Source organism: Sphaeramia orbicularis, chromosome 5, assembly GCF_902148855.1.
Source record: "Sphaeramia orbicularis chromosome 5, fSphaOr1.1, whole genome shotgun sequence".
Classification (NCBI taxonomy): domain Eukaryota; kingdom Metazoa; phylum Chordata; class Actinopteri; order Kurtiformes; family Apogonidae; genus Sphaeramia; species Sphaeramia orbicularis.
Genome location: NC_043961.1, coordinates 61655387 through 61669096, shown reverse-complemented (window position 1 = coordinate 61669096; position 13710 = coordinate 61655387). Strand labels below are relative to the sequence as shown.

General features: G+C 39.5%; 1 protein-coding gene across 1 annotated transcript; it reads right to left on the bottom strand.

Annotated features, from left to right (window-relative positions):
- Positions 1-1134: 1134 nt before the first annotated feature.
- blcap (bladder cancer associated protein) lies at positions 1135-2511 on the bottom strand. Its single transcript, XM_030135027.1, is given in 3 exon segments — positions 1135-1281; positions 1283-1535; positions 2346-2511. Coding segments are annotated over 3 exon segments (480 nt in total). The 3' UTR covers positions 1135-1220.
- Between the last annotated feature and the right edge of the window lie 11199 nt (positions 2512-13710).

Here is a 13710-nt window from a genome sequence, read left to right as displayed (position 1 = left end):
AGGACAGTCTGTAGATGTAAACCTGTTCATAATGTAATTTGACTTCTTTCCTCTAAAACATAAAGAAAAGTTCGGAGTTGACATTATTTATATATTATTCTGTTATTTTACTGGTTCGGTCCACTGCAGATCAAATTTAGCTGAATGTGGAACTGAACTAAAATGAGTTTGACACCCCTGTTTTAATACAACTGTACAAATATACTGTCATGTAAGAAACAAAGAACCTGAACATTTGTATCTGAACTGAAGTATCCTAAATTCCCATTAAACCACATGAACAGGTCCAGGCGGCAGACGACACCACAGCTGCTGTTTTCTGTTTCATTCTTTTGTCTCTGATGGAGTTCACAGCTCCAGTCGTGTACTGGTTTCATCTGCCGGCGCTCCAAACTGTAGGTAACACAGACTGAGGAGGAGAGACTCGTACGAACACACTGTGAAAAGTCCAAACCGACTCTTTAAATGTGTGTGTGTGTGTGTGTGTGTGTGTGTGGGGGGGGGGGGGTCAGAAGTCAGCTCAGACATTAAACACTGGTGAAGAAACTCAGCAACGACGACGACACATGGAAGTGTTCAGGATCTGTCGATCTGCAGTGGTGGGAAGGGTTTGGCAGTTGAAGGTGGAGGTGTTCTGTCCTTTTTTTTTGGGGGGGGGGGGGGGGGGGGGGGGTGCAGATAACAAAGGGATGTGGAATACTGAAACCAGTGTCACCTTAGTATGGCCTTGGGTGGGCTTGTATGTACGTCTGGTTCCACCACCCTTTTGGATAAAAGCTGCTGAATGTACAGTTCACATTGTCCGTGCGTCCTGTCCCCTCAGCTGTTCAGCCTCGGTGCGGTGAAGTAGTCCTGCTGGATCCTCTGGACCTCCTGGCCCCCCCTCCACTGTAGTCCTGCTGGATCCTCTGGACCTCCTGCCCCCCCTCCACTGTAGTCCTGCTGGATCCTCTGGACCTCCTGCCCCCCCCTCCACTGTAGTCCTGCTGGATCCTCTGGACCTTCTGCCCCTCCTCCACTGAAGTCCTGCTGGATACTCTGGACCTCCTGCCCACCCCGCCCCCTCCAGTTCCAGTTCCAGGTCTGAATACAGCATACCAACCCAGCCCTGACCCGTTCAGAGCTCACGGCTCCGCAAGCTCCGTCCCCTTTTTACAGCATGGCAGTATGACCCCCGTACCCCCCTTTCCCCTCTTCATCCTCTGGGTCGGATTCGGGCTCTAGGTCCCGACGATGGCTGGGTCGTGCGCGGCATCCGGCAGGGCGGCGTCCTGGCAGTGGGTAGAGGAAGCAGTTCCCCCAGCAGCTGTAGCAGATGAGGAAGAGCGCCGCCAGGAAGACCAAGGCACAGATGGTGCAGGGCTTCCGCTCCAGCAGGAAGCTGAGCAGGTAGAAGCCCATGAACATGGAGTGGTTGAACCACAGCGCCGGGTTCAGAGGCTTCGGGATGAGGAGCACAGGGAGAGCCACTGAAGCAGTACATGGTCTCTGAGGGGGTGGGGGTGGGGGACTGGAGGTGGATGGAGTGAGGAGGCCTGGAGGTCAACCCAGGAGGAGGAGGAGTGGACCGATCCAACGGAGCAGGAGGAGCAGTGAGGAGAGAGGAGAGAGGAGGAGCAGGTCAGCAGAGGACACCATCATCAGGTCATTCCTGAAGGAAGGAGGAAGGGGAGAGAGAGAGAGAGAGAGAGGAGAGGAGAGAGGAGAGAGAGAGAGGAGAGGAGGAGGAGAGAGGAGAGAGAGAGAGAGGAGAGAGAGAGAGGAGAGAGAGAGAGAGAGAGAGAGAGAGAGAGAGGACTTAATGCCACATGTAAATGATCTGTACGTTCTAAAAGTCAGCACCATCTGTTTATTTCTAATACTGGTGTTAAATACAGATGACAGGACGGTCATTGACACAGAAGTTGAACGTTAGTACCTGAATTTAAAGAGTGCATCAGATCCAACCTGATATGAAGTCCAGACACACCGTTTCTTTTTCATTCATTTATTCATTTCTGAACCTGCTTATCCTCACTAGGGTCACGGGGGTCTCTTGAGCCTATCCCAGCTACTTATGGGTGAAGGCGGGGTTCACCCTGGACATTGACCAGTTAATCTCAGGGCTGAACATATAGAGACAAACAACCACTGTCACATTCACACCTATGGGTGATTTAGATTTACCAATTAACCTATCAGTAGGGCTGGGGTACAAAAAAATCGATTTGACAGATCTTAGATCAATTTCGTTTTATTTTGCGTAATCGTTTATAGTGGATGAGATCGATTTTCAGAGCAGGACCAGGAGTACACGGAAGCACAACCAGCTCTGTCTGTGAACCCCTGGGAAGACTTGGTCTCACTCAGGACCGGCTTTGGTGCAGAAAAGATGCGGAGGAAGGGGTGTGGAAAACCCCTCCGCTGGAGGTCCTCCAGGCCTACAACTGGAACCCGCAGCCACCAGCCATAAAACACAATAAAGATGACGGAGAAGTCCGTTTTTGATCCACTGCTAGAACACATGGACATGTTTGTGTCTGTTCATATTTCAGAGCAGATTCAGCTCCTTCTGCTGACAATGTCAGATTTATTTCCTTTCTAATATCAATATTGATGTGTTGCATGACTGCAGTAGTCAAATAATCAGGTTACAACTCAAAATTGTACTTTGTTATCACAAAATTAATCTGAATCAATCAAATACTGAATTGAATCGATATTGGATCGAATCGAATTGAGATTAATCGATTCAGAACCTTATGAATCAAAACTGAATCGATTATTGAAACTGGCCATGATACCCAGCCCTACCGATCAGTGCATGTGTTTGGATGGTGGGAGGAGCCAGAGTACCTGGAGAGAACCCACGCAAACACGGGGAGAACATGTAAACTCCACACAGAAAGGTCCCACCCCCATTGGAATGGAACCCAGGACCTTCTGTCTGTGAGGCACCAGTGCTATCCGCTGCACCACTGTGTCACCCCCTACCTACAGCACATGAACACAGCTGGACCTTTAAGTCTGGAGTTTTTCCTTTTTCCTTTTCCTCATGTTCTTATTTTGTAAAACAGGTTTTGAATGGCTCTAAACTGTACAAATAAAATCTATTTAATTTAAAACCTATTCACTTCTGCAATGAATTACAATAAATGTAATCTGAAATAGAATTCTGTAACACAGCTGTTCTTCTGCTGAAATATTATCGCTTAATCCTGTTTCATAACCTGCTGACTGAGCAACTGGAACATTAACTGATTTCAGCAAAAACCCATTGTGACAACAAAAGAACATATTAAATCAAGTAAAGTCAATAACTAATCTGTCCTCAGTACATCTGTCATTAATTAAGATGATGAACAGTTGATTATAATTAGGGGTGTAAGAAAATATTGGTTCTGCAATATAACGCAATATTTCATTTGACAATAATGTATCGATGTTAAAAAGTACTGTATTGATATTTGAGGTATTTATTCAAATGCAGATATTGTGGAGGTTCCATTTTAGTTTTTCTTTATTGTTTATATCTTATTTATTATTGTTTAACACTCTTTTATTAAACAAGTTAGTTCCTTTGTTGGGATGCACAAAATAAAATCGTTTAATCTAACTGAATTGAAGAAAATAACCGGTAGATAACTGATTACAAAAACAGTCAGAGAACGGATGTTGTACGCACAAGCAAACATACTGTCACAGAAAATTCTGGTCTTGTTCTGTCCAGGTGAAACTGACTCTGTTTAGAGCAGGGGTCTCAAACTCATTTTCTTTCAGTTCCACATTCAGCCCAGTTCGATCTCAAGTAGGCCGGACCAGTAAAATAACTGAATAATAACCTATAAATACCGACAACTCCAAATCTTTGTTTTGCTGCAAAAACCCCCCCATTAATTATGACAATACTTCCTATTATAAACTATCCAAACAAAAAAGATGTGAATAACCTGAAAAAAAAAAGAAATTTCTTTAAAAAAGTAAGTGGAATTTTAACAATATTATGCCACAACTTATCATTTATATATGTGCATTATGGATCAGATCTACAAAGACACTGTTGTTCGTCCATCAGTCTGATGACGACCTTGACTTAAGTTTTGTGGGTCCTGGAGTGGCTTGTCAGCCCTATTTTGCCCTGAAGTATCTGCCACAAAGACACTAAACACTGAGGAACAGGCAGAAAAGAGTTCAAACTGGGCTGAATTTTCTTTTAGACATTTCAGGTTGGTCAGATTTGTTCAGGTTATTCACATTTATTGTTACAGGATAGTTTGTAAATGTAAATATTTCATGTTTTAATGTTTATTTTTTGCACTAAAACAAAGGACAAAAATTTAAAGTTGTCATTATTTATAGGCATAGTGTAATATTTTTTCACATCAAACAAGAAGAAAATATGGAGTCATTATTTTTTGTAGGTTTTTATGCTATTATTTGACTGTAGATCATATTGGTTTGCATGTGGAACCTGAACTAAAATGAATTCCCCAGCCTGCACTGTGGAATTTTTACATTTTGCAAATTCATCCCAGGGGCCACATTGGAACATGCGTCCTGCCGCATTTGGGCCCTGGGACACATGTTTGAGACCCCTGGTTTAGAGCGTCCTGCACCCCTCTGTACACAGCACATCTGTGGGTGAACTATGAAAAGGCCAGTTTCCACAGACTGACAGTGAATACAATGATGCTCTAAGACTCTTATTGAAAAAGCCCAGATGGACTAGAGCCACTGAACGTTTGTCTAATCATGTAATTCATTGCGTGCTGTGTGAGAAATCTGATGTTTAAATTTATGTGTCGCCTGAATCACTCGGAAAATACTGTAATTTTATTGCTGACAAATGTTGCCTATAGTGCTGTATGTTACACATCTGTTCTGGAAACACTGGGATGACTGCCTCTTGAAAGTATAGAGGTTTTTTTGTGTTGTTTGTTGTGTTTGTATTTATCTGTTTGCTTTTTAATGTGGACCATGAGTCTGAAATAAAGCCTATCTATCTATCTATCTATCTATCTATCTATCTATCTATCTATCTATCTATCTATCTATCTATCTATCTATCTATCTATCTATCTATCTAATGGACAGCTGCAGCTCTAACCATGCCCCCACCCTTGTGAGTTCATGACTTCACAAGTAAACAATTAACCAACTATTTTAAGGCTGACTTCCTTGTATGGGCCTGGTCCTCCTAGCTTATCCGCTCAGCTAATGCTATCATCTGTCAGACAAACGATGGTTCATATATTTAACTTGAACAGTTAACACTACTGCCTGATAGTTGACTAAACCAACTCCAGCAGGTGAAATGTGCCGCTGTTTTCGTCCACAGCTTTGAAAACTGGCTGGGACTGGCTCAGGGACAAAAAGCAGAGGACTGGAAGTGTCAGGGACAGCTGCTGGTGTCCCGGCTTGCTTTAGGACCCGCTCACACATGGACTCATGTCCACACCAAGGTTCTAATAGTTTTGGATTTTTCATTATAGTTCAGTTTTAGTTAGTTTTGCCTTTTTTTTCCTCTAATTCAGGTTATTTTAATTTGTTTTTAGAGCAGGTTTGCAAGTTTTTATTATTTTCTAAATGCTCAAACATGCGTCCCGGGGGCCAAATGTGTCTCCCCCCCCCAAAGGTTCCAGTCCAGCCCCTGGGATAAATTTACAAAGTGTAAAAATTCCACAGTGCAGGCTGTGGAACTCATTTTAGTGTGGGTTCCACATCCAGACCAATCTGATCTACAGTCAAATAATAACAGCAGAAGAAACGACAAAAAAGAATGACTGCAGATTTACTACTGGGTTTGATGTGGAAAAAAATAATACATTATGTCTATAAATAATGACAAATTCACATTTTTGTCTTTGTTTTAATGCAAAGAATAACATTAAGTTATGAAAATATTTACATTTACAAACTACCCTGAAACAATAAAATGTGAATAACCTGAACAAATATGAACAACTTGCAATGTGTAAAGAAAATTCAGTCCAATTTGAACTCTTTTCTGCCTGTTCCTCAGTGTTTAGTGTCTTTGTAGATCTGATCCAGAATGCACATGGACTAATGAGAAGTTAAGGCCACGGTTACAACAGTTTTGGATTTTTCATTATAGCTTAGTTTTGACTTTTTTTTCTCTATTTCAGTTCATTTGAAATTCGTTTTTAGAGGCAAGTTTGCTACTTTTTATTAGTTTAAATTTTTTCTAATGCTTAGATGTAGCATTAGTTGTTTTTTTTTTTAATCTTTTCCTTTTTCTCTGTGGTCGTATTCAAATCAATCCCAGACAGGACTCTGCTGCTTTAGTCTCCATGTTTCCAGGTAGAGTGGGGACCAGAAGACGACTGGAAACCACAAGTGACGGACTGTTAAATACCATATGGTGACAGCAGCTAAAATTGCTTGAGGGAAATAAATCGATTTCATATCAATCCGAAATTGAAAAAGACGAAAACAAAGGGAATTTTATCCATAATTTTTTATCTGTTTTAGTTAGTTTTGTAAACACACAATACAGTTTCAGTTAGTTATCGTTTTTTCTTTTAGTTATAGTTTTGATTTATTTCAGTTAACGAAAATGTTTTTACAATTCTAGTTTTCGTTAACGATAATAACCGACTATGAAGACAAGACCCACAGAACAGTCAGGTTAATAAAGTAAACTGTGACAGGAAAAAGGAACAGGAACACAAACAGAGCTAAACCCAAACGGCTAATGTGCAACTACACCAATAACAGGCTTATGTTTGATGCTAACCCCCCCAGACTAAACAGTCCCTCAAACCATTTCTAGAGTCTGTGAAATGCTCTGGATCTTCTTTGGGCCCTCGGAATCATCAGAACTTGAACCCAAACGCACCACAGTGGGCGGTGACATTAACATTAGCTAACGGCGTGGAGAACGCGTTCACAGCGGACTGATCTGCCCCACAGACACTGGATGTGGGTCCGAACCGAACCGGTGTGTCCGGTACAATACTGCACATCCACGGGCTCATGTTTTATACCAGCTGTTTGACCCTCACTCAGTTTAATGTCCTTCATACATGGAAGAAAACCCAGGTAAAAATAAGCTAACTAGCCTAGCTTAGCTTAGTCGTGTCCGCTTACAAAAACGACCCCAAAAGATTTGAAAGGTTTTGGTAAATTTTGGTTTACGGTTCCATTAAGACTCGATATTAAATAACTCCAGTTGGTTTGTTTGTGTCAATCAGACTCTATATATGAATAATATGAGCCACAATTAGACCCACCTGACATGTTTGGTGCTCATTCTCCGCAGATCGCCACAAACATCAACAGTCTCAGTAACTGACTGCGTACGTAGCAGCTAGCATTAGCATTAGCCCAAAGGACCCCGCTCATGATGCGAGGAGGCCACGGAGACTGCCTGAATAGAATTAATCATAACAGCAGCTTAGATTCAAGGAACAGCAGAACCCTGGAGTATTTCCATTAAGTATTTGTAGGAGCTATTGTCTGTTTAGTTTATGTTCAAAGTTAATTTACCTTTTTTTGTTTACTAATTTAGTATTTTTTGCAAATGGTTTATTTATTTTATTTTTTTTTTACTTTATTTATAGAACTTTTCAACATTTATAGAATTTTTCATTTAACAAGTATAACATTTATAATTTCAAGCAATGTATTCATAATACAGAGACTGACACTGGACATGATAAACAAACAGAACCCAAGGAGGCAAAAAAAAAAAAAAAGGCAATACAAACAAGAGACGCATAAAGACAGTCAAGACAGTGTATTCTGGTACTGTTAAAGGAGGAAAGAAAATACATAAATAAATAAATAAACAAAACAGGTCAATAACAATATAAACACCTAAAATGTTTTTAAAGTTCCAGGTCAGGTAACATATTCACGTAGCGTAAAAGAGGCTCCCATATTTGGTAAAATTTATTGATAGTTATTTAGGGTGCTTTATATTATCGTACATCATTGTCATTTATTATCTTTATATTATCTTTATCATTATGCATAAAGTTTTGGCCATGATCACAAATCTTGCTGTTGAATTTTTTTTTTCCCCCACCAGTTCAGTTACCTTTGAGTCATGTGAACTTTAAGATATTTATGACCATTTTCCAGTGTAAATTCATTCTGATGTTGGAGAACACAGGAAAACACTGTACTCTTAAATATTTGATTATTTTTGTGATTGACAAAAAAGATACATGACATTTTAAATGGATGGTTTGCTGTTTTTTTTTTTTACCGGTAGTTTATAAAAGTAGATACCTTTTTCATAAAGACACCATGTGTACATTTTTTGGTTTTGTGTTTTAACAGTTCAACGTAAATGCTTTATATGTTGTCTCTTTTTAATGTTTTTAATGTTGAATATTTAATTTTACCCTGTTTTGGTTTTTCATTTATATTGACATACATGATGCTGTTTTATTCCACTCCTTCATTTAGCATTTGACAGCATCATGTAATGTTATTTCTGCCCTCTCTACTATGATATATTCAAAGTTAGTCATGATTTCGTGTTTGCTGTACTTATCTCTTTTATTGTGTTGTTTGCTGTTTTTATTCTGCTGTTGTGCACTTTTGCTTTGTCTGTCAAAGCACTTTGTAAACTTAGTTTTTAAAGGTGCTATAGAAATAAAGTTATTATTATTAACGTCCAAATGAAACCTACAGAACATATATGTGAGAGCTCATTATGTTATTTAAGACAGGCAGAGAAAACACAAACTTTAGTGTTCTTTTTTGACTTATTCTCTCTGGTTTTTGGTACATATTGCTCTATGGAAGATGTCAAAGACTAAAGAGTTCTATCTATAACAAGTTTAAAGATTTTAAAGTTTGTTTTATTATTCACTGTATGGAATATTCAGCTGAAAAGTAAAACTGTCTGACTAGAAACACAAAAACAGAAACAGACCACACATTTTCTCCAAACTTTATTTGTTCTTCACATTTAACTTATTACACAGACAACCAGACATATTAAAAAAAAACCTCTGTAGTAATATACATGAACAGAAATCAAATAAATGGATAAATTAATGAAAACTCAATAAAAAAGGAGGAGAAAAATCTGGTTTCTAATAAAAAAAAAAGGGTAATTGTTTCTAAGTGAATGCTCAGGACTCGGCAGTACAAGTGCAGATATTATACTGTACATGAAGTTACAAGCAGATTCTGAAAACACAAATACAAATAAATGTACAAATAAACACATTAAATAAAAACAAAAAAAACCCAAAACTGAAGTGTTCAGAATCCGACTTGACAGCGCGAAAAGCAACACAGTCTGTATGTGACTGTGTGTCATTCAGGCGTCCAGCAGTAAAAGCGGCTGCAGCTGTAGTTTAGTTTTTATATGGATGCTTTTCTGCACTGGTTAAGTCGACATGCTCATCTGTGGACGAGGGGACCGTCTGTCTGTACGTCTGTGTGTACGTCTGTCTGTACGTCTGTCTGTACGTCTGTCTGTACGTCTGTCTGTGAGTCCTCTGCTCTAACAGCTGGACAACCTGGACTGTCTGCACTAGGGCTGTTAGAAAAGATCAGTTCTACAATATATCGCGATATTTCATTTCACAATACTGTATCAACATTTAGAAGTACTGTATCGATATTTTTAGGTATTTATTCAAATGCAGACACACTGTAAAAAAAATGTAATTTAACAGAATTTTCACTGTCTATTTTACAGATTTTTTTCTGTATTTTTAAGATACAGGAAAATATCAATGACGTGACAAAAACAGACTGTGATTTTACATGTCAAATGTAAAATAACATGAACAAACTGTAACTGTGAATAACCAGAAAATTTCCATTTTTTTAAAGAATTTTTTTTTCACAGAAAAATACAGTTAAAATACATTTGCAAATGTACCATAATTTCACAAATATTTCTTTTCTATTTATGAGATTAAACTGTTCATTTAAAGTTTAATACTGTAAAAAAATTAACTAAAATGAGATAAAATTACTGAAAATTAACCGTAAAAGAAGTATTTGTTCTGTTAGTTGAACCAGACTTGTTTGTTAATTGACAAATATCTTGTGTAATTACAGGAGGTTTCACAACAAAAATGTTGAATAAATGTATTTTTGTGAATGTATAACATGTATAAGCACTGATAAACTGTCCAAATACAGTTGTTATCAGTGGATTGGACAACTGAGTCTCACTGAAAATTATACATTTATTTATTTATTTATTTATTTATTTATTTATAGGGAATTTGACTGTTTTAATACATGTAAATATTCTTTATTAAACATTAAAAAGTAAAAAAAAAAAAAAAAAAGCAAAATCTCGAGTAAAGTCAGGGCAAAAAACTGTATTTTAATTATGGAAAATTAGTGTATTTTTATGAGATGGTTATTTTCTGTTATTTAACAGTATTTTTTTTGGCGCCCCAGTTGCTGGAATAATACCGTTTTTTTTTTTCTTTACAGTGTATGGCATAGGTTTATTTTTGTTTTTTGTTTTCTTTATCATTTCCTATCTTATTAAGTATTATTCAACACTGTTTTATTAAATAATGGTTATTTGAAGCATCCTAAAAGCACTTTTTATTGAGAGTGGCAGATGGTAGTTCCTTGGAAACTAGAAGAATTAGAACAATGTTGTTGATATCGCATTAGATCCTGTTCTGCTCAAATAAAAATGTGTTTAGTATTTGTGCAGATTTCTAGTGTAATTCAATTCTTCCAGGAAATAATCTTGAAAAAAAAAATTGGCTTTTTAACAGTATCATGATATATCGTATCGTGATCCTAGTATTGTGATTTGTATCGTATCGCCACATTCTTGCCGATACACAGCCCTAGTCTGCACACACTCCTTTGAACATATTCTGTGAGGGTTCAGCATCCCCTGGTTTCCTCTCCTAAACCTCAGACTAAGTGCATTTCAGTCAGCGTAGTTTATAGTTTAAGCCATTTACAGTATCGTTTACATCGAGAGAATTCAAAGTGGAAGAGCTGAAACACAGGCGGCGTCTTGATGAAATGCAGATGGGCAATATTATCAGGAGTGACGACGGACACCAACGACTGTAGAAGGAGACGCGTTACAAAACAACTGGAATAAAAACTACAGTTAAACAGTGTTGAATCCACAGGAGCTGCTGTCAGAACTCTGACTCTGAACCCATTCCAGGTCATGTAACTGAACCACGGGACTGAGCATAAACTGCACACAAACATGGAAAACAGTGACAGTGTTTGGAATAAATCTAATTCAGATGTTGGGAGTCTGAAGTCCACATTTGTGTATTCTACCCACTTGTCACTACACCATCTTTCTGTCTAAACACTTATTTTTTGCATATTTGTTTTTGCAAAAAGACGATCAGTATCAAAACCTTATAATACACACTCTGTCCGAAGAGCAACGTTAACTTAATACTAGAGGTGTTCCTTTAATTAATACTGTTTCAGACATTTGGAACTAAAATTAACCACTAAAGCAAACAAATAGTTTCTTTATTCTTTTACATTTTCAGTGAGTAACATTTAAGTAGAACAATGAAGCTGCAGCAATAAAAACACATTCTTTTTCACAAATCACACATTCTACCCCTGCCCCCACCCCCGGAGGGGAGGTAAGGGCTATTGTTTTTGGTTCGGTTTGTTTCTTTGTTTGCTTGTTTATACTTTATCTGTAAAACTATTAGCTGAATTCAGACCTAGTTGGGTTTACACATTACCACTCACCCAGAGTAGATGGGATTACATTTTGGAAAAAGTAGGTCAAAGTTCAAAATTTTTACAAATTTTTACAACTTTTTTTCCCCATTTACTTATGAAATGTGTCTATACTGACATCAGCACACACACAGACATGATGACATCAGCTGGATCGATGTCAAAATAAGCTACAATACGTGCGAGGGGCGGGGCTTGTTGTGCCTGGAACCACTTATTAGTATTTTGGCTAAACTAATGCAGTGTGTTACCGACTAAAGCCGTTTATTTACGTTTGCTCAACAGTTCTCTATTTTCACTCCTTTAGGAGTAAAGATGGACCAAGAATTGTTAGATCGCCTTCAAATATATGAAAAACTCATTGAATGGTTTGGTTCTCCATTTTTAATTCAATATTGTTCTTCAGTTTAGACAGTACTGAAGCCAGCGCTGTCAGTCATCTCCCTCTTTCTGCCACTCAGTGGGCGGAACCATGGTGACTTCCGCTAGTGGTGACGTCACGTGCAGACCCTCTATTATTTTTGGTTTTGGATTGAGACCAGTATCTACTGCTGAATGTTGTTTGTTTTGTTTGGTTTATGTTCTGTATAACAAATGTTAAAATAACTAAGAAAAATTAAGTGTCAAAAATGCAACATGTTTGGATGGAAACCTGCGTGTTCTTCGGTCCTGGTCCTGTTCTCAGATGTCCCCCATGGTCCTGGTCCTGGTCCTGTTCTCAGATGTCCCCCACCACCACCACTTCACCGGTGACACCACGCACATGCCCAGACGCAGCAGGAACCTCAGATCTGCCACTGTGACCATCAGAGCAGACGCAGACGCTGTGGAATCAGAACCGTCCGTCCGTCTGTCCAACATGAGACTGGGACATGCATGGACCGTTACAGCAGACACATGACGTGTGGACGGTCACAGGAACATACAGGAAGTGTCGTTGACCCGTAAACGCTGACGTTCACAGACGTGGAAATGACTCTAAACATTTAAGACTGAACACTGATGACTCTGGGCTCGACTTGGACTCCAGGTTTAGTGACTTTTACGACTGAGACGGTGTTTTATTTTCATGCGTTTAAATGTTGCCCATGTGTCATCGCCTCAAGACTGAGCCAGGAGCGTACGGCGGGCAGCGGCCATTCCAACACTACTGAAAGAAGCAGATTAGGCGAACAGCGCACAAGTATAGCGATCACATGACTGCAGTTGTGTACAGTGAACATCCTCAGCGCTTACAACCATTCCTAGAAGCAAAATAGAGATATTTGAGTCACTGGATGGACTAACGTCGAACAGGATGCAGCATTTCATCAATGATAGTCCATTTTTTTCAAAGAGGAATCCATAAAGTGCCAGAACCTTCCTTCAGAAACTGCTACAGGCTTCAACTTCCTGTTCAGGGGTTGGAGGAAGTAGGTGAGGAGAGGTCACAGGGGTCAGACACTGAGACGAAACACGAGTGTACTGTTGGACACAGTAATGGGATGGACTAAAGGACCTAACGTGGTCCCAGTTGGACTGGTGCCAGGGGTTTCAATAATTTTCAGAGTAGACGGTTATTTGTTAAAAGTAGGTGGCTCTTCCCAGATGGCAGGGGTCTGGGGGCCGCCAAGGCTCCTGGTGGTGTCCAGGGGCAAAGCCCTGGTGGGAGGTATACACTAGAGCTGGGTAAAAAAATCGATCAATCAAAAATTGATCGATCTTAGATTGATTTCGTTTTAATTTTGTGTAATCGTTTAATAGTGGATGAGATCAATTTTTCAGAGCAGGACCAGGAGTACGCAGAAGCGTGGGCGGCTCCGTCCTGCGAACCCCTGAAGAAGACTTGGTCTCGCTTGCGACGGCTCTGGCGTGGAAAAGACGCGGAGGAAGGGTGGGTGAACCCCTCTACTGGAGGTCCTCCAGGCCTCAAACTCAAACCCACAGTGTGAAGGAACTGGACGCCCAGAGGTTCTCCGAGGCGAGTGGCAGAAGCCGGTCATTCATGGAATAATAACTTGGATCCATATGATCACCTGTGGCTGAGTATGGAGTTAG